At 38.8% G+C, this 27,575-nt stretch overlaps 1 protein-coding gene across 2 annotated transcripts; it reads left to right on the top strand.

The window, feature by feature from the left end:
- Positions 1 to 1,257: 1,257 nt before the first annotated feature.
- Positions 1,258 to 26,519, top strand: LOC111563711 (glutamate receptor ionotropic, kainate 1). 2 transcript variants are annotated; one of them, XM_035944759.2, is made up of 16 exons: positions 1,258 to 1,682; positions 10,040 to 10,207; positions 10,323 to 10,580; positions 14,025 to 14,206; positions 14,756 to 14,809; positions 15,197 to 15,370; positions 16,327 to 16,470; positions 21,883 to 21,990; positions 22,576 to 22,617; positions 22,990 to 23,103; positions 23,196 to 23,399; positions 23,489 to 23,712; positions 24,119 to 24,237; positions 24,398 to 24,615; positions 25,154 to 25,379; positions 25,497 to 26,519. In XM_035944759.2, the coding sequence occupies exons 1-16, from the start codon at positions 1,592 to 1,594 to the stop codon at positions 25,784 to 25,786; spliced, it is 2,616 nt and encodes an 871-aa protein (XP_035800652.1). In that variant the 5' UTR covers positions 1,258 to 1,591; the 3' UTR covers positions 25,787 to 26,519. The 2 variants fall into 2 exon arrangements, with proteins under 2 accessions (XP_035800652.1, XP_023118699.1); XM_023262931.3 differs by lacking the exon at positions 22,576 to 22,617.
- Positions 26,520 to 27,575: the final 1,056 nt, after the last annotated feature.

The raw sequence follows: 27,575 nt of genomic DNA on the forward strand, positions 1-27,575 counted from the left end.
AAACTTTTCCATCTACTGTAGAAACTTCAAATTGCATAACTGTTTCCTAAATTATTTTCTCCTCAAAAATGTCAGTTCAGGATATATTTGATACCATCTGTCTGTAGAAAAATCATTCCTATCAGTCTCTAATTTAGCTAATTTCTGAGGAACCACATAGTAAGATTACAGTAATCTCAAGAAACCCATCAAAGACTCCAAATGCTTCTCCTCTGCTTGGAGAGATGAGATTTGCTGACTGGTGCAACTGAGCGGAGAACTTTAAACTTCCATTCCAAACCATCTGCTTCAAGGAATAAAGCAAAGTGGGTTAAGGTAACATGAACACACTTTATTTAACTACAAGACTGTGTCAGATAAACGGTTTGAGGTAGTTAATCTTCAAGGGAGCGTCACCGACCAGTTTGAAGATTAGATTTGCATTTCCATCAGGACTGGAGCAAAGATTTAATCATTCCTCGGTGTACCAAAGCAAAGACGTTGTCGAGGTCGAATGCTGCCAGATTTGAAGTTAATCTTCAGGACGTATCCATGTTTGCGGATCAGCGGCTTGGCTGTGCCCTCAATTGAGCGCCTGTATGGCAGAGATGCTCAGCTGTGTGAAGTCAGCCAAGAGAACAGCGAGTGAAATGAGAAGCGAGGCAAGCCGGATTTCACAATAAAACCACTCAAATAGTGGGTAATTTCAACAGCAATGGACGCAGGACTCACGTAAATATTTAAAGATGTTCATGACTAAAACCTCAGAAAAATAGAATCATAAGCGACGAACACATGTTTGATATATATATACATGCAACCACTGTGGCAAGGTTGTGTTGGATCTTTGGTACTCTATGTAATTTAATTAAAATACAGTGATGAGGTCTAAAGTAAACACAATTCTAATGAAAAATATTGGTAATTTCACTTTTTTGTCACTAGAAAACTATGTAATATCACAGCCAAGTGCAATAATATTATCTTGATGGAACTGTCACACTGACAACGTGGGAATATCTGTTTATTCATGCTGCTACCAGTTCATTTTATCAATGTGAGTTGTGGAGTCTATTTATCATTTTATCTTACACTTCTATTCTTTTTGTACCACTGAGAAAAGTTGTTCTAAAATTCTGTTGTATAGCTGCGCAATGACAATAAAGACACTAATTTCTCACTGCAAATTTGAACTGGCACTAGCTTTATTCCTTTACTTTGAAAGTTGTAACCAGAAACAGCTTTCTATTCTTGCAAACTTCACAGCAGGAGCACTGTGCACGGTCCTCCTCCTCAGTTGCAGCCTGCAATTCAAGTGTGCACCGGGAAAAACATGATAAGAAGGATGTCTGTACAGTGAATATGGGAAGAAAAACCTTATTGGCACATAAAGGACCATAGAATGGGAAAACCGGAGGTCTTTTGATCACTGACAACTGCGAGTGGAGTGTGTGTTTTTGTTGTTTTTCTTTTTCTCATCACAATGTGTGAGGGATGGATGTGGGTCGGATACCAGTTTATTTTTGTTACGGATACAAGAACTGGCAAAGTATCAGCATGAATTACTGAGGGAAAGAAAATTGATATCAATGTTAAATTTGCCTCTGGAGGAATGACCATGGTGAAAAGGAAGGGACTGTTGTTTTCCCTGCTTTACTTTATGGCAGAGTTTTGGCTCACTTCACAGCAAGTCCTGAGAATTGGTAAGTGCTAAAAGTGTTCAGTTTATTTATGTCACAACTGTTATTGTACACTCATCGGCTGTATTATTATTTGATCCCATAATTATGCATAGTGGGTTCCAGCTCATTTCCCACTGGGATTAATATCATTGTACATGTACAATTTAAAAGATTTTTTTGTGGCTTTTATCATGATGCATGGCATTTTAAAACTCTCACAGTGCCTATGGAGCATCTTGTTTTGTTTCTTCCTAAAGATTAATTAATATCCTTTGCATAGACAGCGAGGAGATTGTGCACGTAGATGTCATGCAGCACTCATAGTAATTGTGCAGCTCAGTTAGTATAAATGGCTAAAGAAAACCCTTTAACTTGTGGCATCCCCAACCAAAATTCACTTTTAAATCCCTTTAATGTTACTACAGACAGTCAATGCAGTGTGCTACTTGGTACTCAAAGCGCACTGTGTACGTGTTTTAGGTGTGAAATGTTTGATCTGTCATTGTGTCACTCATGTTGCTGAATCTTGCGATCGTACAATTAGTGTAAGTAGAAAACTGCATTTCCATTTGTTGTGATGTTTGCACAGTATCCTTATATGTTTTCCCCCACTGGATTATTTTTTTCTTTTTTTTTTTTCCATAAGGGAGGAACTGAGGACAGAGTAGTGGATTGTTCAGATGAAACAACTGTATTGGTTTTTTATCAAAATCATGTTAATCCACTTTGGTTGGCCAGCGCCTCAGTCTCTCTCTCTGCTCCTTCCACATTGACAGCACAAACCAGAAGGAGATGGGTGATTAAGTTGGCCTACTGCTGCATCTGAAAGCATGTACTGTTGGCATAATGGTGTCTCTGGCACACAGCAACGTGAAATGGATACGGTGCTAAAGAATAAAGTGTGGGCAGTGAAACTTTGTTATAGCTGGCTTCTTTCCTTTCTTACATACTCAAGTTGTTTAAGGCCTTGGTGCAATGGCAAATGACATCTGTGATTGTGGATCTGAGTCCAACACTATCTGCTAAGCTTTTAAGAGCCAACAAGAATTCAACTTTCAACTTCACTCTGCACTTGCAATTAAGCAAAGAGGACTCTTGCACCAACTATCCCCCTTTGATCTCTGATGTAACTCTGCAACAATGAGCCGGTGTTGCTTGCAAATTAATTCTTTCTGGCTGTTTGCTCCTCAGCCATTGGTTAACCACTGTTCCTCTCATGGGTTAGAAGATTGCATCACAAAAATCCCATTTTTAAATGTAGGCCTCAGGACTCTGTTCTCCCTAACGCCCACGGCAACTCTATATTTTTCAGAATTTCTTAAGACTTTACCAGTTTAATAAATGTGGCGTTGCATAACTTTAAAGGCTAATAGGCCGGTGCCACCTCCTGGTTTCTTCTGTCCTGATCTGTGCTCTATATTGTTAATCTCTCTCAATCATCTATCACTCTCCAAGGCCACCTAATCTTTGTCATTCTCTTCATGACCCGCACACATCATAATCTCTCCCATATGGTGTGTGGCTTGGCTCAATTAACATTTCTCTGTCTTGGCAAGTGTTGGCATCAGATTGTGACTGGCTTTCACTGTCACACTGGGGTTGGTAATAATGGTAAATCTTCTCCCCCAAGCCCTTAAACAACTAACACTAATCTTCTTTATGCAGAAAGTCTCTTCCCCAAATATGGTACTTAAGCAGCGACCAAATCTCATCATTGGGGAGAGCACAGAATCAACAGCTTGTGACTTGGCTTCCACTATATTTTCCTGTTTATTGCATTCCTCTTCTCTCTATAGCTTGTACACTTCATGTTCGGGTGATATCTGATGTATTTATGGTTCATATATAATTTCCATTTCCCTGTTTAACAGTCTTGAATATTAGTTTGGTTTTCTAGATGTATTAATACAAAATAGAATTCTGATTTTAATTCAGATTAAATGTTTTGGTGGTGGCTCGCTAGCAGCTACCCTTTAAACAGAGAAACCTCAGTGCTCCACATCAAACGAACATAGTAGACTGGTTAGGACCTCCTCATTCATTCACAGTCTGGCATCGGCCCAGGTTGGAGTGGTGGTGCTGGTGGTGTTGTTGGGGTGGGGGGTGGGAGGTCTCATTGGGTACTGGCCCAGGATGGGGAGAGGGGAGAAAGCACAACACTACGTCATTGTGTTCCGCTGCCTTAAAAGACTCTCCTTCATCTGATAATTGCACAGAATCACAAAAACAGATTAAAATCATGGGCTAAAGATCAGTTTCTTAAAGTTATCCGTTGGGTCTCCGGATTAAAAAAGGTCAGTCAAGCTGCCTAAACCTGAACCATGTTATTTTTCTTGATCTCAGCAGCGAAGGGGAGGAACAGAAGTCTATAAAAAGCACAGCCTAAGGGTTTATCAGTATTTGCCCGCAGCACAAGCAGAATCTTTTGTGTTTGCGACCTCCTAGTATGCATCACCCCACAGCATTGTCTGGCCTATTAAAGATTAGACGGAAGTTCAGTGATCCTGTAAATTAGACTGGAACTAAATTAATGCCATCTATAACAAAAAAAATTTCATTCATACTCTTTGAATTACATTAATCATGAGGCTATGATGGAAAACAGTAAACTCTGCAGTTTAAATAACACAGAGGGAATGAAGGAAACTTTATACCTGCAAAAGGAGCTTGCCATTAATTTGCAGGCATTGATTGTTTATCTCATTTTATTTCACATGAATGCTGACATTCTTAAATGTTAACAAAGTGTGAAAGTTATTTAGAAGAAATCCTGTCTCATGATTTCTGCTCTAATTTTTGGGATTTAACCTGCATGTCATTGTTCAAACTTGTAATTACTCAATTTTAAATTATCCTTGGCAGTTTATACCTTTTTGTCTCTTTGTTTACTTGCTTGTTAATAGCCTATTTTGGGAGTGCATTGATTCATGTGTCATCCGCAAGCAGACAGAGTTGGATTCTTATTTGCTATTTTATCTGTATCATAGTGAAAACGAATCCCATTGACAGTGTTGGTTAGTCCTAATCCATGAAATGTAAAAACGCTGAATATGAAGATGCGCTGAGCCATGATCCTCTGACCCAATTTGGAGTCAGACTCCAAAAGTGGCCACTGAGCACTGAGGTTTAAAAGCTTGTGTTTGGGCAGGTTTGTTTACAGGCCACAGCGTTGTGCAGCAAAAGCCAAACAGGATCAATTTCTTTAAAGATATTAATTTATTCACTATATATCCCCATCTTATTTTACTACTAATATCATTTTACAAATCACTAATAGCATCACCATGTTATATAGCTACTTTTGCATGCCCTAAATGTGAATTATTGTACAAAAATCTCAGTATAGAATGCCAAATATGTTCCATTCAGCACATATTGTTGTAAGAATTCTTTAAATAACAAATTTAAGAGATATCAACTAAAATTGTTTATGTAATACATGATAAAAATTATGAATACTGACAGATAAACAGATTTTTTTAGACTGAAGTGTCAATAACAATATCATCTGGGCTGCGATGTGAAGCATAGATGACCTGAACATTTGTAACCGTTTGGATCTGTTGATGTGATGAAAAGGTTTCCAACCAGACAAACAGATGGAGATTAAATACTGTACTGAGCTGCAGGCACAGCTTGTTGATTTTCAGATATTTTACACAATTCCTAGACTGTCTGTGCAACTTAATAAAAGTCTGACGGCGTCTTTACATTTCTTTGTGGACATCAGTGTTGACTCAGTCTTATTGGACCACAGTCGTTGGAGCCTGGGGCAGAGAGAAACTTAATTATTTTTCTGGTGATATGAGCATCGTGTTTTGTGAAGTCTTTTAATTGAAATTGCTTTGACTTAATTCTCAACCACATGAAAGTATAAGTTAATTTGAAATCAATTTTCCACAAGTGAAGTGGAGTGCTGCTGCTGATGTCTGTGTGGCTGATGGTGGTCAGGAGTCTATTAATTACAGTGACTTTATCAGCTTCAGTGCTCCGCTGCACAATAGCCAGCGAACAGATTCATCATCCACCTTTGCTGTGGTAATAATGTGTATTATCCTAAGAGCTCAGCTACTTGAAACAGTCTAAATATTTTCCTAGTGGTGTTTTGCTGATGTGGACCAGCATTGATTGCTTGAACCAGCTGAATGAGAACAAACATCCTGATCCCCCGGGTCGCTCTCTGGAAATCAAAAAATTCATTATACTAAACTAAAAATTTAAGATTTTATCTCAGGTGGAAATGAAGGCAGAGATGATGTGATTTCTTTCACTGTGCTTTTCCACAAAGCTTCAAAAAGAGGAAATTAATATGTAACAGTACAATAAAATAGATATTATATTTCTCTTTTCGCAGCTATAAAACTTACGTGGATGCAGCTCATTTTAAAATATAAAAGCTTTACCAAATTCATGTCTGGTTTTGCACAGTTGTCACGCTGACATGCAGGTGGGCGTCACTACTGTTGGACAGCTGCTAAAATGTCCACTTTTATTTATTCATGGCTGGAGCTACTGGAGGATTACCAATGAGGTTATATTAATTTCTTGCTGGAGGAAAGATTTTTTTTTTTTTAAACTGAGCCTTATTGTACTCATATATATTTAAATATTGAATTTATAGGCTATCCACTTTATTTCAGCCTTAGGTTTTTATTATTCACATTTAGCTCATTTGTATTTTTATTAATGCACAGATACATACAGTACATTTGGCGATGTTTTAACATTTAATAATGGGTTTTAATTGGAGGTCAACTACCAAAAAATGTAAATGATGCAGCTAATTTTGCTCCTCATAAATGGGACCATCTATTTTCACAACCTTATGATGCCACTTGGGTTGTTGTTGCTGAATCCCTAACACAGTTGATGACATTTGCTGCAGCCTCTGCACTTAAAGCAAACCAGCTGGTCAAATTTCCCTTTTTTTTTTCTTTCCCTGTTTCAGATTAAAAGCACCTTGAGAGAAAAAGTCATATCAAAGACAGACAGATGGAATACATTTCCTTGACAATTTAAGGACAGGTTATTGTATTTTTGCCTCAGAATTTTATATTCCACTGGATAGAATTAAGCACTTTAACAGGTCCCAGCAGCTGCTCACTGCGGCTTGGTGACCATAATTAGGATTGGCACTTTCAAGCATGCTTTTAGTGACCAGGGAGTCCAGACAAGGCTCTCTCAGTTTGGGGTTTTAGGCTATGCAACACCAAAGAAAAAGGTCATTCACAATCAAGGTCTCAAGGGGAGCTTCTTAAAGGCCTTTTCTCCTTCCAAATCAATCACAATTTCACAGGCAATTCTTCAAAGACTGTTAGAGAGTGCAATGACCTATTGCCATCTGTAGCCTCAGTGTTGAAGTGAGGTCATGTGCAAACTCTTGCAGCATCTAAATGGCATCTTTATTATTTGGGCTCTCAGTTAATATAATCATTGATTAACAATTTTGCAAATGCCACAGCTTTTAAAAGTTTTTTTTTCCAGTCTTTGTTTTGCTGTAAAGAAAAATCACATGAATATGGTAAATTTGGAAGCAGTTTATTTTATGTTTCTTTTAGGATAAAGAAACTTCCTCCCTCTAACTGTTCAGCACCGGCCTCGTGTGTGTGTGTCAGTGCAGTGAGAACAAACATTTAGCCCTGAATGTATTATTTCAGAAATCCTATCGCAGAAGGCCCAGATGTTTTAAATGATTTACATTTGAAAGGCTTGAGCAAAAACCCACAAGCAGGGGCATTTTCAGGGATAAGGACGCTGACTCTCACGCGCCTGCCCTACATGCAGGTAGCAACAATCCAGTGACAATCCAGCACTTTTCTGGCCTTAATCCTGATGTTTTTCATGCTTCGCTTTATGTAACTGAAATGTAAAACGCTGTCTGCTGCGCTCATGCCTAGCTGGAGTAATATATATATCCATACTACCAGCTGTGGCATGCTAGAGCCGCCGTCTTTCTGGAGCAGCAGGGGACGGATTAAGAGTTGGATGGTTTTCAGTAGGATCTTCTCAACTCGGAAACAACGCCCTCCTCTCTGAGGCCCCAGGCACACAGCTACTGTAGGCGAACAGTGAAAATGTAAATGAGAAATGTAACTTGAAATTAACTTTTAAAAGCACTGGCTAGCGTTTATGACTTGAAGAAGGAAAGTGAAATCATGTAGTTAGAACATTCAAAGAAGTGGAAATGGAAGTACATAATCTCAGCATTGCATGTTGGTTTATATTATTTGCGTCTGGTGTTCCTTCCCAATAAAGGTTGTTACTGTAGAACACTATTAAGTGCCTTTTCAATTACTTCAACTTTTTAAATCATTGTTATTTTCTGAAATTCTGAAATAATTTTAATTAAATATGATGATAATATGATTTTAATACTCTTTTAATACTTTTAATAATGTAAATACCAACATTTTGCATCTTTATTGCAAATACAAGCAAGTTTTGCACCTAATTTCTTCAAACAGCCTGATTTGCACGTTAATTGCACGTTCTTTTGCATATTGGTTTCCTTAATTTTTCTTAAATGTAACATGGGTGAGCTACTGGATACCTTGAATTTCCCAGAGGAGATGAATAAAGTAGTATCTATCTATCTATCTATCTATCTATCTATCTATCTGAAGATAAATGTTTAGGTCTCTGCTGTCCTACATGAAGAAATATGTTTTGGTAAACCATGAACGGCAGAATATTGCAAAGAAGTGGACATGCAAACTGCCTAAATCTCAACAAGGCCTCATACAAACCTCCAACACAATCCATTAAAGTAGAAAAAAATCTACGTAAATGTAGCAAAGTAACCCTGTCACTTGCTTGTGTCTATAGGTGTAGCTCTAATGGTGAGCAGAGTAACTGACTTGTCAATTGTTAGAAAAATAACTGATAATCGTTTAAGTTTTCAAACCTTTTCATGCAGAAATGCAAAATATTTCCCGTTCCTTGCTTCTGAAATATGAGGATTTGCTCTTTTATGTAATTGCAAATGGGTTATTTTCTGAATTTTCAACTAAAAAAGGATAAAACTAATATGGTGACGGCCAATATACAAAATCTATCAAGCAACTGATCATGAAAATTGTTATTTTTAGCCCTACATGTACAGAAACGTGAGTGATGACTTCTACAAAACACTATGCTGAAGTGGTTTTTGCTGTTTTTAGGCCCAAGTTGCTACATGTTGCATTGCATGGCTGGGGATTAAGCACATTTTAGTAAATGAAAAATGTTTAATCTTACAATATACATTTTTTAACATGACAGCCGTGTTCTGTTTAAATCCACTGATTAAAGCATCATTTAGCTTAGACTCTTCCTTCTGTCTCCGTGCAATGTAAAGGGACAGTGAAGCAGCTGACACCTCAGAGGTCAGCTTTGCGTGGTTATTGTGTATTTCTATGGGTTTCTGTGACTTTCACATACTGTGCCGTACACTTAAAGCAATACATTTCACAGAAACTCATTATCACAGATGTTGGTATGAGATTTACAGAATCTTTAGCAAAAAAGAAAAAGGTCTAGAAAGTTTTGATACTCAAATGCTTCTACCTGAGGAAACTGAAGACGACCTCTAATCAGCTAAAAAGAAATGTAGACAAGAAAAGTAAGTAAGTAGGTATGTAAAGAATCAAGTATCAGAGAATCTGTTTTAATCCCAGACAGCGTTTCATGCTGGGAGTGTTTTGGCAGCCGGAGCAGAAACACTTCGCCTTTGACCTCTTTACAGCATATTACATTACGTTTTGGGACTTGATTATGTGATGCTATAAATCCGAAGCCTGTGGGTACATATTTAAGTATGATTTCACTGAAGGTGACTATGGTCGAGAGCAGTAAATTGAAAAAAGTCTGCAAATATGAGTGCAGCTGTTTGTGTGTTGAATTGGAAGTGAATTATTATTATTTCTAATTCAGGGGGCAAAGAGAGGGTCGGGGATGCTTTTAAATGCCAGCCACTGTAATGTATTGCTGCACACGTTAACCTCCTGGGTGTTTTGTCTGTGCAACTGCTCTGTAATGAAGTGAATGTGTGGCATGTCTTCCTAACCTAATCGTCCCACGCTCCTGTAAAAGCCACTGTGTCAGCTTGTGGAATTCTGGCAATGTAAATAGGCTGAAGTCAGTAAAGGTTGAGCTTTTATCTGAATTACATTAAATTCTGTCATCTAAACCAGGTCCCTTAGTAGCATTACATGATAGAAGTACGCAGGAAATTGGGCCACATTATACAACTGTGAGAATTCCGTTGTGGTAACCTTCAAAGTTGAACAAACGCTACACTGAATGTGAATATCAGCAGCATACAGAGCAACCCGACAGACAGCTCCTCTGCTATTGCCTGGCTAACGCTCTCCCCATCCCTGTTTGTGCTCTTCTTGCAGGGGGCATCTTTGAGACGCTTGAAAATGAGCCCATTAGTGTTGAAGAACTGGCCTTTAAATTCGCTGTAACCAACATAAACAGGAACCGGACCTTAATGCCAAACACCACATTGACCTATGACATCCAGAGAATAAACCTATTTGACAGTTTTGAGGCCTCCAGAAGAGGTAAATGCCGTCTCATTTCACTCTGAAAGCCTTCTGAGAATCACTAACAGAGATTGCTGTTGGCTCCAGTTGGTCATTTGTTTTTTCTCCCCCACTTTCTGTTTCATTACTTCAGCCTGCGACCAGCTGGCGCTGGGAGTCGGGGCTGTGTTTGGCCCCTCGCACAGCTCATCTGTCAGTGCGGTCCAGTCTATTTGTAACGCCCTGGAAGTCCCTCACATCCAGACACGCTGGAAACATCCCTCAGTGGACAACAAGGACAGCTTCTACATTAACCTCTATCCCGAATATGCCTCTATAAGCAGAGCTGTGCTGGACATAGTGCAGTTCTACAAGTGGAAGACGGTCACTGTGGTCTATGAGGACGCAACTGGTGAGTCGAGATGAGATTTATTGACGCAATATATGTTCTGAGGATACCAAGGGGGGAATTCAGGTTACCATAGCAGAGAAACATTCTCATTTCACCGCATATATCTGTACAATTTCACATTTCTGTGTAATTTCAAGCGAGACATGAACAAGTGCAGGTTTCCCCCCCGAGACAATAAAGACTATCCATCTATGTAATAGTGCAATCCAAGCCCTGACATGACAGCTGAAATAGCTGTAACGAAACAATCACCGTTTTATATAAGTTCAAACGACGAGGTGCTCAGATCCTACTGGCCAGTTCAGTGTTATTTGATCGATAATATAGCAAGAAAATCCAAGTGTAACACATTCAAAGGGAGCAGTAATGAGAAAACATCCTGATTACAGAGTGAAGCTGAAGTTCTTCAAAAAGGGAGGTTAGCCTCGATGAAAGGCGAGGCTCTTGAGAAATAAAAATTCAAAAATCAATCTCCATCCAACCTCCTCATTTAAACACTCAGTCACATAAATACACAGTTTAAGAATAAAGTAATGTCGCTTCAGCTGCAGCTAACTTGCTTTCTAGTATCCTCATTTACTGTTTCTGTTGTTAAAGAACAGAGGTGATGTATGTTTGCTTTTTGTTAGTACTTTTCCAAACAAGTGAGGTTGTTTTACAGCTTTATTCCAACTAAAATAGATAAAATAATACAGATTATACCCTAAACTGATTGATATATTGCTAAAATGCTGCAGCAATTAGATGATTAATCAATGTCAACACACAAAAATTTGCCTTCAACAATTGTGATAATTGATTATTTATCATATATGAAGCTTTTTTTAGTTTCAGCTCCTAAAAAAGTGAGGATTTTCTGCATCGCTTGCAGTTTGACTGGACTCTAGAAACCTGGACTAGACTAGACAATAGACAAAAATACACACTTCAGCCATCCTTTAAAACTATACATTATAAAGTCCACAGTATATAGTGGTTCTGTACATTTCATAACAGTAGAGTACAAACCAAACTCTAGAATTTCACCCACAGACTTCATGGGTTTCCCACTGAGCGTCCAAATTCAACTGCAAGCGTACACAGACACAAAACATCACACTGAGCTAAATAATACAGCAGCAACATGTTCGACCTGAAGGCCAGTGGGCAACAACAACAACCTGAACATCTGATTTGTTGTGCAGGTGGAGAACCTCAGCAGGGGGCTACAGTCCACCAGAATCACGACAGCAACACTTTTACATTGAACAAACCAATAAAAAAAACCAAAACACAATCAGCAGTATAATCAGGCAGCTGGGTGCCAAAACGTGCTGTAAATTATAAAAATTTCATATAATACTGCTATTTTCCATAATTAAAAAGCATTAGATAGATGGGAAGGAGGCAATCTCTGCCAAAACAAACATCCAAACACTGCATCACACTGCAGAGACAGAGGAAAAGGAGGTTTCTTACCTTTATACGAGCTTCTTCTTTGGTTTTTGGTTTAAATACTCACCCAACATTTCCGGTAACTGGTCAGATGTTCAATCAGGCTCCCGGTTGACATAAAGAATCAGGAAGAATGGTGATAATTCCTGCCAAGGAACATAATCAACTGTATCACTCCTTGATACTAATGATGTTTGACTGGGGAAACTCCAAGCAGCAATCACGGAACATCACGGCTTCAACACACCTGAATCGCATGTCAAAATTTTAAAAAATAGGCCCTCCTACATCCCCTTTCAGCGCAATATCGCAATTAAAGTGCAGTAGTAAGTGCCCGATTTAAACGTTTTATTTTGAAAAACGGCGCCGGATATATCATTTTATATTATTGACGCTGACTTAGTGTTGCAGGAACTCGCCGTCACCGTTAGAGGACAGTAAAGGCGATTTTCTAATTGTGACGACAACACGGATTTACAATCACAAAAAACAAAACTAGGAGAAAATGCAGAAAATAGCGTTAATCAGCACGGTTGTACGGACACAGATGGGTAGGAACATAAATATAGGAACAGATATACATAATTTTCTAATTATAGTATTTGCTTTTGCTCCCTGAGGTTAGCTAAGCTTAGTTAGCTTATTTGGTTAGCTGGTTAATTCTGTTTATCCCTAGTATGAATAGGTATTAAACACTGTGCTGAATGTAGGCATTATTTTTTTAAACAATTTAAAATAACAACAACAGCTGTCCTGTTAAGAGAGGTGATGGTGGATTTAATTTAATCTGTCTGATACATTCAATTAGCTTAAAGAGTACACGGCAAAACTACGGCTGTATTGCCGTTATTACAACATGTTCACACTATTGTCAAATTCAAAATATGTAGCTATAGTACAAAACCAGGCCTTAGTGGGAAAATATAAAAATAAATAAGTTTCTGTATTATAAAATTTGAATATATTAAACAGCGACCCAAAAACGTACCTGCTTTAAACTAGGTGATCGTCGTTAGCGCTATAGTTAACATGAGTGCTGCCGTCTTGTGGACATATTGTAGAACTGCAACCACTAAGTAGTAAAAACACCGGCAGTGCAGACAAAAATCATTTCCGGCAAGTAATTTCGAAATATAGTGATAAAACGAAGCATTCAGGAACTTTTTTTTTCAAAAAATAACTGACGTTACTTGTTTGTTGTTTACTGTTCGCAACAACAGTGTTTATCTCCTGCAATAAATGTTGCTTAATTATTCACTTGTTAAAAACAGCGTTTAAACTAGGAACCTAGGTAGCTGGCTAGAGTCTGTTCCCTTAGCTATGCTAGTTAGCTAAGCTAGTTAGCTATCTTTGCAGTTAGCTTGTTTTATTAGTAGGTAAAAAGCTGAAACAGTTATTTTGGATGTTTTGTCCATCCATCACATAAATAGTTATCAAATATTGTATTGAATTTTAAAGAACTGACCCCTTCATTATTTAAATTGAGATAAAAACAATCATTTTGTTTGTAAATAGTCATGACAGCTGCCATGAAACTGCTTGTGCCAGTAGCAAAGTGTTATGTTGGTAACAAAATATTAAAATAAAATGACCAAAACTGTGTATAAGTTGTCAGAATTGACATTTATTCAAGTGGCTCTCTTGCTTTGCGTATTATGATGTGACAACAGAGAAATGTCGACACAGTGGGGCTTAAATAAGATGACAGGTTTGTTGTTCAATGCTGTTTTCTGCTCTCATACTCAGTTTTTAAATTGCCCTTTCTGATTAAATTAATTAGAGGTTGAGACTCACATGCAATTACTGATGCAAACTGATTTTTTAAAAAATGCAGTACAATGAAAGCACAATCAGAAACTTCCTGTGTCCTAATTACTGTTTTTGCTGCACGACATCATAAATAAACAGTTTATTTGGCATAATGGATAGTTAAATGCCTCATCAGCGTCGGTTTACTGGAAGCATGTGATTACTGTGTTTAATAACAGTCTCCTTGTCTTTAAATTTAAGGACTGATTCGTTTGCAAGAGCTGATCAAAGCTCCATCTAGATACAGCATCAAAATCAAGATCCGCCAGCTGCCGACTGGAAGCAAGGACGCCCGTCCTCTGCTGAAGGAGATGAAGAAAGGGAAGGAGTTCTATGTTATCTTCGATTGCTCCTACCAAACATCAGCTGATGTCCTCAAGCAGGTGAAAACACAAACATCTACCAGTTTGTAGCAACACTATTTACAGGTCACTGTCCTGGAGAATTCATTCATAACTCAACACGTAAAATGCAAGACTGTGAGAAATCTAGTATGGATTTTTCAATGGAGAATAATCTGTCTTATTTAGGCTTCCCTACATTGCTCTTTGATTTAATATTCACTACGTGCAAGATTAGTCAAATTCTATCCCCTTCAGAAATCCTATGTTCATTTCCAAATCCAAGCAGGGCCTGTTTCAGAGGCAGACAGACGTACACGTTTAGAAACCACAAGCTGCACAGAAGATTAATTGGCGACAGCGTGCTAACACAAGCAAATTGTGCACTAACTTTGGGTACTTGTTAATGCAAACAATACAAAGTGAGGCAATTCAGAAAAATGGATCGAATGCCTAATTTGCAGGAGTCCCGGGGCGGGGTTGTAGATATGGTTGGTTGGTCTTGGGGGACGAGGCGATTATTCATTCTGACTGGAGCAAAAATTCCAGTGGGAGGGTAAACATTGAAATAACATCTCTCACCCTGTTTAGATTCTGTCCATGGGCATGATGACTGAATATTACCACTTCTTCTTCACCACGCTGGTAAGAAAATCACCTTTTCAACCTGATTTATTCTCACACATGAGAGATGTTCGTACAGTATGAGGACAGGAACTTGAGAAACCTGATAGAAATGCATGTTGGGAACGTACCACTGCCTCAATTAAGTGTGCTTTTTAAGTCTAGATGTGTGTGTTCACCTAGAGATTCTGTTAGGCAAATATTATGCAGATGAACTCAAACATCTGTGGTTTGTTTTATAATTAGATTGTTGGATGTTTTCACTGCCCTTGGCATAATTTCATGGTATTCCGTTGTATATCTCTCCACTGTTTTAATCAAGTGTCCTTTTTCTCCTTGCTCTCTGAGGCACATCTACATTTAATTCTTTTAAAAGCAGAATCACATTAGTTTGTTGTTTCCCTACAGGACCTGTTCGCCCTCGACCTGGAGCCGTACCGCTACAGCGGCGTCAACATGACGGGCTTCCGACTGCTCAACATAGACAATCCTCAGGTGGCCTCGGTGGTGGAGAGGTGGGCCATGGAGCGACTGCAGGCTCCCGCCAAAGCCGAGACCGGAATGATGGAGGGGATGATGACGGTGAGTTTGCTTTTTGACCTCTTCCCTTCATTTTCTCGTGTTAAAGGTTTACCAATTTCAAGGATGGTGTGTGGCTATGTTATCAAGCCTGGTCAGTTTTATTTATATAGTCCAACATCACAAATCTACCTCAAGGGGCTTCAAGGTGTGGACAGCATAAGACACCCTCAGGCTGCAGACCATCAGTTCAAAGCAAAAACACCATAAAGTACCTTTAAATGGGAAGAAAAATGGAAGAAACCTCAACTGAGAAGGGAGCCCTCTTCTTGCATGGACAGACATGTGACAGATGAAGATTTACAGCACGGACAGCCAAGTATTGATTTTAAACATAAAGAAGAACAGCGTCTTCTCTGATGGTAATCTGATTGTTACATACTATAAGGAGCATCATGTTAAACAGGCCACTAAAAGCCCATTAATTCAATATAAAGATAAATGATAAATTGAACGTGCGCAGTCCACAAGCTCATCAGCCAAAGGAAGTAAACTAAATTGAATTAAAATGTGATCTTTTTTGTATTTTGTTAACTTTGCTGCTTAACTTTTACTAGAAACTACACCTCAAGATCACATAATTTAATCCTAAAAAGCCAAACATATGTAAATGTTTAGACACAAGGCTATTTTGGGAAGGTGCATGGCGCCTTTACACGCGTTTAATTGGATCTCAGAGTCAGAAAACAGAATCCACCATGGTGCTTTCTGATTGTGTGCGAATCAGAGAGCCACTTTGAATAAAATTGCATGCCAAATTGTGCTCACACTGACTGATTGTGGTTGCTCGTTTGATTGATCTCCGAGGGGTTGGTAGAACCAGCGTTGTATTTTTGGCTCTGCTTTGAGAAACCACACAGCACCGTACGTGTGCAGCAATAAACCCCCATGTGATAAGTACATGACATATGATCGGTGAGCCCCGGTGATGGATGATGATGGCCATGTTTCCCTTTCAGACTGAAGCGGCTCTGATGTACGACGCCGTCTACATGGTGGCTGCTGCCTCGCAACGCGCCTCCCAGATCACTGTCAGCTCCCTTCAGTGCCACCGTCACAAACCCTGGCGCTTTGGATCACGCTTCATGAACATGCTCAAAGACGTGAGTTTGGTTTATTAATGTGCGACACCCAGCTCTTCCTCCATCTATCCAGCCACTCATTTGTTTCGCAGTTTCATATCATTTCCTACAGTGCAAGAGCAGAAACAATAGAGTGAGGCAATCAGATCTGCTGAATGAGGAATGAATGTGCGGCGATTATATTCAAAATATTTTTTCTCAGGAGATAAAGGATTGACGTCACGTAGACTGAGAAGGCTACTGTCCATTAAGAGACGCTGCTGTTTGTGTGACTCTTTAATGCAAAAAGGTTGAAATAATAAACACAGCTTTGAGACAATACCTTAAAGCTGAAATTAAAATTCTCTTTGAATCCTTTATGCTTTAAGTTTGAAGGATGCCAGTATCCTGTAGTTCACTTCTTACTGCATTCAAAATGAAGAAATAAAAAAATCTGCATGAATTATTGATCAAACAGCCGATGAGACAAAAGCCGAATGAGGCAAACACTGTCAGCAAACACAGACAGTTTGAAAAACATGCTGTCTGTCTGATGACAATTATCAACGTTTAATTGTGGAAGCAGACTTTCTCATCTCTGCTAAGATATATTAGTTTGGATTTAATAGACTCTCTTGTTATATTGCTCCCTTTAATTAGACGTTTCTTTGACCAATGAGCTTTTTAGCTGCAAGGGGGTGCAGAATATTGACAGACGCAAACACAGCCAAAGATCCCAGAGAGCAGAGTGGGAATAAATGAGTTCTTTTGCTGCACAGGCAAAGCAGATATTGTTTGCAATTAGACTTTTGTTCAGTTTTTGTTTTTTTGTTTTTTTTTAAATGGAAACACACTGGGGTTTAAAATGTAATTTTCTTGTCCTTCATTGATTAACAGTATATTGCTTCACATTCTGTCTTCTACTCAATAAACATGACACCCTATACCTTCGCCAGCACTGTTTTCATTACAGTGCTTTAATTTAAAAAGACCACACTGGTGTTTTCTTTCCATGTGTGTATAGCCCGTTTAAGGCAAAAAACAAATACATCACATGACCAGCCAGTGTTATCATTACCAAACCATCTAGTTTTTCACTTAGTGGTGAGTACCGACGCTAAACAAAAGCACAATAAACGGTTCTGCAGGAAACTAAAGGCAGATGTCCGGTACTGTATATACATACATACATCAGCTAGAGCATTAAAACCAACTGCCAATTATTGTTTAAGTCCCTCTGACCAATCGAGTCATGAACTCAACAAGACCTTTGAAGATGTCCAGTGATATCAGTAGCAGTGAATTGTGAGATGGGACCGCCATGGATTGGACTTTTTCCAGCATATCCCACAAAAATTCGAGATTCTGAGGAATTTGGAGGCCGAGTCAACACCTTCAACTCTTAGTCGTGTTCCTCAAACCGTTCTTGAACGATGTTTGCAGTGTGACAGGAAGCTTTATCCTTCTGAAAAATTCCACTGACTTCAGGGGATGTTGTTGCCATGAGGAAAGTCAGTGGAACCAGGAACCAAGGTGTCCCAGCAGAATATTGCTCAGAGCATCACACTGCCTCCATCAACTCACCTTTTTTCCATAACGCATCCTGCTGCCCTCTACTTCCAGGTAAACTCACACCTGGCTATCTACATGATGTCAAAGAAAACACGATTCATCAGAAAAGGCCACTTTTTTTTTTTTTTTTTTTTTTTTTTTAACAGTTTTTGGCCGGTTTAAGCGTGGGCACACCATTCTGTATAACAGTGTATTAAACTTGTGGTGCAGTAGCTTGTTAGTTTTTTAATTAGTTACTTTATTATAATTTTTTGCTAATTTGTTCCTGTTGTTCCTGGACAGGTACAGAAAATGACATACATGAACAAATACAAAACTTTAAAGTTCATCAGTGTGAGATAATAAAAGTTGTAAAAGCAACAAATGAAAAGTAATCATTGGTGATGACAATTTTGTGCTGACTTCAGCCAAACCTTGAAGCTGGTTTTAAACACTGCAAAGCTTCCTGAATCTCTAATGTTTGCCCAGATTGATTTAAAAAAAAAAAAAAAAAAAAAAGGCTGTCTTCCTGAGCTGAGGTACCCTACCTGCACCGCCACTATCCTCTAGCAGGAGGGAGTGCAAGATTATGAATCATTTTCTAGGTGGGATCAAACCACGCAGGCCAGCATCTGCTATCAAAACACATCAATGGGTCTTGACCTCCTCTGCCTTGTCTCCAGTTCAAGGATTGTTCTTCTTTGGGCTACTTCAGTTAGATACACACCACAGCGCACCAGAAACACCCACTACACCTGCTGTTTGCCCAGTCATCCAGCCATCCAGTTCTTGTGAAAGTCGCTCAGATACTGCTCATTAATCCTGCTTTTAATACGTGAAGTTGAAGAACTGGCTGTTCCCTTGCTGCCTAATAAAGGCCACTGCTTGACAGTTGCCACAGAAACGGAATAAGCAGTCAGGATGGATTTTATTTCACCTTTTGTGGTTTTGATGGCAGATGGGGGGGTACATGCTGAAGAAGCTGATTAGGAGGAGGTGCAGGTTTGTCAGCAGGTGATTGAGGAATGGCTGCAGTGGTCTACTGGACCACCGGAGCAACAGCAGGGTCTGAAATTATGGGAGGAAATATTAAAAACTGATATTAGGGACAGATAGACATTCTGACAACTGGTGTCAAGTCATTTTGTTGTGGTACCAAAATCAAGTAGAGAGGTTTGAAACCTTCTTACATCCATTACAGTGAACATCTTGTGTGCCCTTATTTTTATCAGTTATCATTCCCTGCTTGAGATTCTTCAAAGCCTCATATTTTAATCATCATGTTGTCATGTATCACACTATCAAAGATAAGTTGTGTGTTGCAGTGTAGTTCAGTGATAGTGTGTATGTGCGTGTGTGTTTGCGCTGGAGCTGCCTGTGGTGTACTTAATCTGACAAAGCTTGATTGGACAATTTTTGAACTTTTTCAATTTGATATTTGACAGGAACTCTGGTTGGAAACGTCCACAGTGCTCACATACAACAATTATATAACTTTTACAACAATCAAACCACACATGATGTATGCTGTGGTGGATCAATTATAGAAGGTAATTTGTAAGATTCTCCAAGTTGAGTTTGATCCCTTATAGAAACCAATGTCTCACATGAAAACGCCAACACACTAGAACATTTAGCAGTAGTATAGCACTAGTATGTTCCTTTAGGAGCGTATTCTAAATTAACAGCTACATGTAAACAGTGTTGTCTGATGTGCCTTTGAGCAAGAGACTGAATCCAGGGTGCTGCTCTGTAGCTCAGCCTGCACTCGGCTCTCGTGGGGGTGGGAAAGTAAAATCAATGCTGTGTCACGTATTTCACACAGAAAGTTAAATTCTATAGAGAAAGTTTCCTACAATGTACAGATGAACATAACAGTAGAGCATGATTGTTTTTTAATCTCATGTACAGAGGATGGGAAAGAAAATACTTTTATTCTCGCTATTTCTCAAAATTTCTCTCTCTTATCTTCATGGATGTTCAGCTGTGGTGAGATTTCCGTGGTGTTTTTAAATCAATGTAAAGGTTCTTATCCTTTATGTCAACTGGATCCTGCCGTCCCACCAGATCCGTGTCATCACTGCATGTACAGTAATGACACCAACACATGGTCGAGACTGAGACACTTTTGATTGGTGAGGATTTAAAAAGAGACTTAATCACAGAATAAATCTGGACTTATGGGTTGAGTCGCTCTCACAGATGTGAGCAATAAGGCTGTGTGAAGCGGTCTAATCAAAGAGCAACTTCACCTAATGACACCCAGCAACATATAGATGTTAAAGATCTGAAACGGATGTTCCTCATGATGTGTTCAAGTTTAAGCTTGAATCTTATAATTGCGCGTGCATTTCCATGTGAAATACTAGAATTAGTAAAGTGCATTTCTCTTCTCTTTTATTTTGAATTGAAATGAGAATATAAAGCTAGTGAAGCAGTGCAGTGCTTATGAATGATACTAGACTGGATTCTTTCTTAATCTTGTTTTGTTTTGTTACCTTTCTCACGTACTTATGGCTCCGGATACATTTGTTTTGGTTTTTGTAGCTTGAATGGGCTCTTTTTCACTTGCAAACTGACTGATGTAACTTTCTGTGTCAAGGCTGAAAGAACAAACTGATGAAACACCAAGGCTCAGTGTTGTTCGGCATCTCTGAATACACCTGTAATTTATTTCAGACAAAAGAGATTTTAGACTGTGTTTAACTGGAGTATTTTCTAGTATCTAATACATGGTGTAGCGTGACACTAAATTGCTTAAATTACAGTGTTTCTGTGTGGTTTGTACGAGATTTAGAGCGAAATCCTCCGTAGAATTTGGTTTGTGCCCCAATGACGCATAGCTAGGTGCACTAGTGTGAGCATCTTCTCCTGCACACCATACTGTATTTTACATATTTGATGTATTTGGCTGTTATTAATAATTTTCTTTTCTCTAGAAAAACCGCAGTGCTTATTTTCCAACATAACAACGGTTTATTGCTGTTATGCTTACTCACAATAATTCACAAACCTTGTTGTGATCAGTTTTTACTGAGAACTACATTTATTATAAAACATCAGCCAAACTGTGTTATGTTTGTGCAGAGGGAATAAACTGTTCACAGGAAGTTATATGGATTATCACAAGTAACCCAGTTTTCTCTGTGATATTATGTAAATGAGGAGCAGCGTGCTTTTGTCTCCTCACTTGAATCCTTTTCATCAATGTGTGATTAGATTATTTCTCATTAAGATGTAATGCAAAAATTGTCTGTGTTTTAAGAATAAGATCTACCTTGTGCACTTGTTTCTAAGAAGGTTTGATATATGAGTTGTTTGTTTTGAGGCCAATTACCTCTAATGATCCTTTCAGTATACTTTAATTTACAGCCTGAAAAAGATGAAATCATGAAATATCACAGTCTACAGATTTGCAGTAGGTGTATTGATCTGTAGATATGCCATCTTCCCATAAAGAAGCTGGCGTCTCAGCTTTCTCCGTCAGTGGAGAATTGAGATGCAGCTCATTTCCCAGAGCCCTCTGTAATAGAGATTTAACCTGACTGTTATTCGACTGAGCTCATTTCATTATCAAGTGATTTCAAATATCTCTGAGCACTGCTGCCCACCCGCTGCTCTCCTCTCAGACAGAGGCCATGCCTGCCTGCTCCATTTACATCACTGTCCACTATGGTACAGGCTCAGAGACACTTAATATTTCCATTGAGGATCCAGCCAATGCAAAAATGTCCATTAAGATGCAGTTAGCCTTTGTCCATGTTCGGTGGTTAATGGAGAACTCATCAATTATTCATTTTTTAGTAACTGTTTTCATCTTTTTTTCCAGGCCTCTGCTGAATTTTGCATTAATTTATACTGAGAGATTCATTGGTTGTGTTTTCTGCCCTCTTTTTGCCACAGGCACAATGGAACGGCTTGACGGGACAAATAATTATAAACAAGACAGACGGCCAGCGGAAAGAATTTGATTTAGATGTCATCAGCCTGAAGGAGGATGGCTTGGAGAAGGTGAACTGTCTGACCCCTGTCCATCCTGTCAGTACAGCCTGTTATGGTAGACACTGAAGCGGAGCTGAACAGAGTAGGATGAGTGTAGACAAACAAAGGCACTGCTATTCACTGTAACCCAAATTTTTCCCCCGTAAAGTCGCAGAAAGATGACTTGTCTGTAAAACAATATACAGAATAATTTACTGAAAACTGCAGAAGTCTTGATATCTGGTGTCCTAATTATGACTCAAAAAAGAAACTTTTGAACTGTTTTGACACATTGCTCTTTCAAATAAGTTGTAGCTGTCTTTCTAAGCGCCTAAGTTTGTGGATGTTGCTTTAATCACATTGACAATGCTGCACTCAATTTTGGCAGGTCATTAAGAAGCCTGTTGTTTGTTAATGCTATCATCACTATAAAGAAATTAAACTCAAGTTAACACTGTTGGAAGTAAAAATTTTAAATAAAAGTAAATACGAGCTGTTACTAGTGGAATTATTCCCCATATTTGCCTTAAAGCCAGATTCACCATCATAGTTGGACTTAACATTTAATTTCAAGGCTCTGTGATTAAAATGCTTTCTCTTTATTACTTTTGCAAGACAACCGTGGGCAACAGCCGCCTGAATAAAGTGTGGAAAAAGGTCTGTACTTTAGCTGCCCTGGCAGACTAAAAGAATACTGACACCTACTAATTTACTCTACCTGATGCTCTCCATGAAGTCTCCCCTTGTCATACAAAAGATTCAGGGACTAGTGGGAAGAAATGTTCCACATTTCTGTACTGGATGTGACATTTTGACTTTATATGATATTGTGTTCTGTGCTCCTCTCCTTTTTCCTTCCACGGCTCTCCCATCTCTCTTCTTTCATTGTAGTTTTATAGTTTCCTGGTATTTGTTTCGTTTCCCTTCTTTGCATTATGATTACTTTTCTGACCATGTGAAGATCACCAAGGCAGCAGATCCTTGATGTTTCAAGTCCGTGTGCTTAAATGGATATTTTATTCTCCACAGATTGGTGTGTGGAACTCGCAGACGGGCCTTAATTTATCAGAAATCAACAAAGACTCATCCACAAATGTTACAGACTCAATGGCTAATAGGACTCTCATTGTCACTACTATTCTGGTATGAAGTTAAAATCATTATCAGTGAGCATTTGATCATAAGGTCTTAGTACTATTTAACAACACTAATGAGCCTTTTGTGTCGTTTTCCAGGAAAACCCTTATGTTATGTATAAGAAATCTGACAAGCCGCTGTATGGAAACGACCGCTTTGAAGGTTACTGCCTCGACTTGCTCAAAGAGCTCTCCAACATTTTGGGCTTCTCCTACGAGGTAAAGCTGGTGTCAGACGGCAAATATGGAGCGCAGAATGACAAGGGAGAATGGAACGGCATGGTGCGAGAACTCATTGATCACGTAAGTAGTGAGCAATCAATCTTATTGTGAGAGAAAAGACATTTAGGTGATTTGCGATATCAGCAGACTGTGGTTTTGTTCTGTACCAGGTGGCTGACCTTGCTGTGGCTCCGCTCACTATTACATATGTGAGGGAAAAGGTGATCGATTTCTCCAAGCCGTTTATGACACTGGGAATCAGCATCCTTTATCATAAACCCAACGGCACCAATCCAGGAGTGTTTTCCTTCCTCAACCCGCTCTCTCCTGACATCTGGATGTATGTGTTGCTGGCGTGCCTCGGTGTCAGCTGTGTGCTGTTTGTCATTGCCAGGTAAACTTACAAATCCTATTAAATTAGCCACTTAGCTGCTAAAAAGTTACCATATAGGCACCAGTTACTACACATTAGACGAGTTCCATGGTTTAAAATGCATAGATATTGCCTGTTTTTATAAAAAACATAAAGAAAGCGCTAAAAAAATGACATAAGAATTAGCTTTTTATAACTAGTTGCACTTGAATCAATGTTGTTTAGTTAAAGACAACTTTCATTAATGAACTTTTTCTTCCTGTATACAAAAGAAAATTTGGATTTATGAATAGTCAGCCCCTTAGTTCTTGGACAGAATGGCTTTCGTTAAGATTTTTTTCTTTGGTATTTGACCTAAATGTGGGGTTATAGTCATTGCATTTTCTTTTACATTATTATGACGTGATGTTCAATTGATTACTTTCAGGTTTACTCCCTATGAGTGGTACAACCCTCACCCCTGCAACCCAGACTCAGATGTGGTTGAAAACAACTTCACTCTAATAAACAGTGTCTGGTTTGGAGTTGGAGCACTTATGCAGCAAGGTTTGTGTACTACTGCATGCTACTGTCTATATGATGCTCCTTTTACCATCCATATATAAAATAACATTTGTGGTATTAAGTTTGATAACTGAAGATGTCATTGTGTCATGATATACTGGATTATAGAACTGATAATGTACCCTTAATTGTTGTCTTACAGGATCTGAACTGATGCCTAAGGCCCTCTCTACAAGGATAGTTGGTGGAATATGGTGGTTCTTTACACTAATTATAATCTCCTCATACACTGCCAACTTGGCTGCCTTCCTCACTGTAGAGAGAATGGACTCACCAATTGACTCTGCGGATGACTTGGCCAAACAAACCAAAATAGAGTACGGTGCTGTAAGAGATGGCTCCACCATGACCTTTTTTAAGGTAACCATCTTCCTACTTATCAATAAACAGGAAAGTAAAAGTTTATCAGTGAGGAAGGGATGCAAACATAACTTCTGATTTCAGTTTGCTGGACAGGTTTTAACCTTGAGCATCAGTCCTCAGTCATATGCAGCCTGATGGCTCGGCAGTAAATTGAGTTTGGTTAAAAAAGAACAGGGTTAAAGGTTTTTGTCTTAGAAACTTCCTCATTTGTCAATTTAGCAAGAACATGCGGGCAATAGTTCCATAAAAATTTCAAGGATTTATCGTTTTACCTTCAGCACAGCCAGCAGTTTATCTGAATGCATGGTAAAAATGAAATAGACCTGAGCAGATTCATGCTCACTAGTCAAATCTCATGTCCTGCCATGCATGTGAGTGATAGTGTCAGCCAACAGATAGTCTACACATACCGTTTCATTTTAAATTTTACAACCGAGCTCCGAACATGTATCAAACATCACCTGTTCTGTTTATAGCTCTGTGTTATTTGTTGTTTTGTTGACATCTGACATACATCCGGATTCTGATTCAACAGAAATCTAAGATCTCAACTTATGAGAAAATGTGGGCATTCATGAGCAGCAGGAAAAACACGGCGTTGGTGAAAAACAACCGCGAGGGGATTCAGAGGGTCCTCACCACAGATTACGCTCTTCTGATGGAGTCAACCAGCATCGAGTACATCAGCCAGCGCAACTGCAACCTCACACAGATTGGAGGCTTAATAGATTCAAAGGGCTATGGTGTGGGGACTCCAATTGGTAAGAGAGATGAGTAACAAGCTATGCATTAATAATGACAAGCAATAAATGCAAACTATCTACCAAACAACAAATCCAAATATTACATCAATGTAATCTTTGTGTTTCCTGCTGTAGGATCCCCGTACAGAGACAAAGTCACCATCGCCATCTTGCAGCTTCAGGAAGAAGGGAAGCTGCACATGATGAAGGAGAAATGGTGGAGAGGAAATGGCTGTCCAGAAGAGGACAGCAAAGAGGCCAGCGCCCTGGGTGTGGAGAATATAGGGGGAATCTTTATAGTGTTGGCAGCCGGACTAGTCCTCTCAGTCTTTGTAGCAATTGGAGAGTTTATTTACAAATCCAGAAAAAACTTGGACATTGAGGAGGTGAGTGTCGGCCAGTGCGAATGGCACAACAAGTATTAACACGTTAGGGGACTCAATCTAAGACTGTTATGAACCTACTGCACATTTGTGTTGTCATTGTCATCACAGGATTACAGTAATCACTGGGCCAGTAAAAAAAAAAAAAAGTCTGAATGTGTTGAACTGCATTGTTACAATCAAAACAAATAAGTTTTTAATGCAGAGTTTTGTGTTTTCAGTAGTTTTTATATAGAGCACACAAACATTTTAGTCATGACTGGAGGAATCCGTTAGAAACCCTTTTTATGACAGATGGTGGTTGAATTCTGACATTATGACACCTGACCGTCTTGGCCTTGCTGTTTTTTTTGCAAAAACATAACATTGTGTGTGAAAGAAATGTCATTGTCACGCCATGATATTGTGGGCAAGTGGTGGTATCTTTTCAGGAATGATTGTCATGTTAATTTCAATAACTGCAACAGGTTTGAGAGGATTCTGTTATGAATTGTTTGCCATTTTCATAATTACAGCGCACAGAAACACAACTGCACTGCTCACCACTTTTTGTATGTAGTCATGTATGTCAAAAATCTTTGGATTTATTCAATAACAGTTGTTTCCAATTTGTTAATGAATGAGTGCTCCCTCGAGATTTTATTCATCAAGTTGCTTAATGTCTGTACTTTTTTTTTTTTTGCTTTTTGTATCATATGAAGTTTATGAACATGCATGTTTAAGTTTATTCATGTTGAAATTGTTTCAGAATGACTAAAGTTATGTGAGAACATTACATCTGTTAACCTTTACTTTTTGATTGTTTTGGTTTTGATCACTCCTGGCTCTGCATGCACAACCTTTTCCTTTATTGGATGGAGACATTTCAGACATTTGATTTGATCCACAACATTTGAAGGTCTCACCAAGAAGATCAGAGGTGGTGTAAAACTAGCATTTCTTTCATACTATAGTGATCCCTTTTTTCACATTTGATTGTACTTCCTTCACATTCTCAGTCAAACATTTGTTTGGCTGTTTCTGGGGAACTATTTTCTTATGATGATATGAGTCTTATGTTATTATAAGTGGGGTTATGGGTTCAGTAACTTCAGGTTTTCTTGTTATTGTTGTTGGCCTGCACTGAAGAAAACCAACTTTATTACAGATATTATTTTTATATGCGTGCATACTAAACTGTGTACCTCCAAGGTTGTATTTTTGGCATATATACATGTTGCTTGCATTGTTACCTTCAGAATAACAAACTATTCTCATTTGCAAATCACTTGCACCACATTAATTCACCATTGGCGTAATGCAGTGTGTCCAACTATGAATTTAAAACCACCAGTTAAAATAGTTTACCAATGCACAGAATGCAAAGTGTAGAAAGATGGCGTTTGGATTCAGTGTTAAAGTGGCTGAACACATTCCACAGACTTCAGCAGTAGCTTCTTGTCTCTCTCAATCACCTCTCTCTTCTCTTGCTTTCAACTCTGATCAGACCTTTCACACTTGACTCAGGTTTAGCCTTTTAAATAACATCCTTATGAGGTAGTGGATTGTAAACACACAGAACATACTCCTGGTTTGAAATCACAGGGGGCACTATCACATAGAGTAGAGAATTTTGCAGATGCAATGAAATCCTTCTTGCTCCAAATCTGACACTGAGCCCTGCTTGTTTTGTCACTGCATCACAGGATTTGTGTCACATTCAAGATGATGCAACAGAATTTCAGGTTTGAAGTAATTATGGCTATGACTAAGGGCTGCTGAGTCAATCATTACCTCAGTGTAGAACCTCTACAGTGCATTTATTTGGTGCCACACAATGATTAACTACAAT

Source organism: Amphiprion ocellaris, chromosome 7, assembly GCF_022539595.1.
Source record: "Amphiprion ocellaris isolate individual 3 ecotype Okinawa chromosome 7, ASM2253959v1, whole genome shotgun sequence".
NCBI lineage: Eukaryota > Metazoa > Chordata > Actinopteri > Pomacentridae > Amphiprion > Amphiprion ocellaris.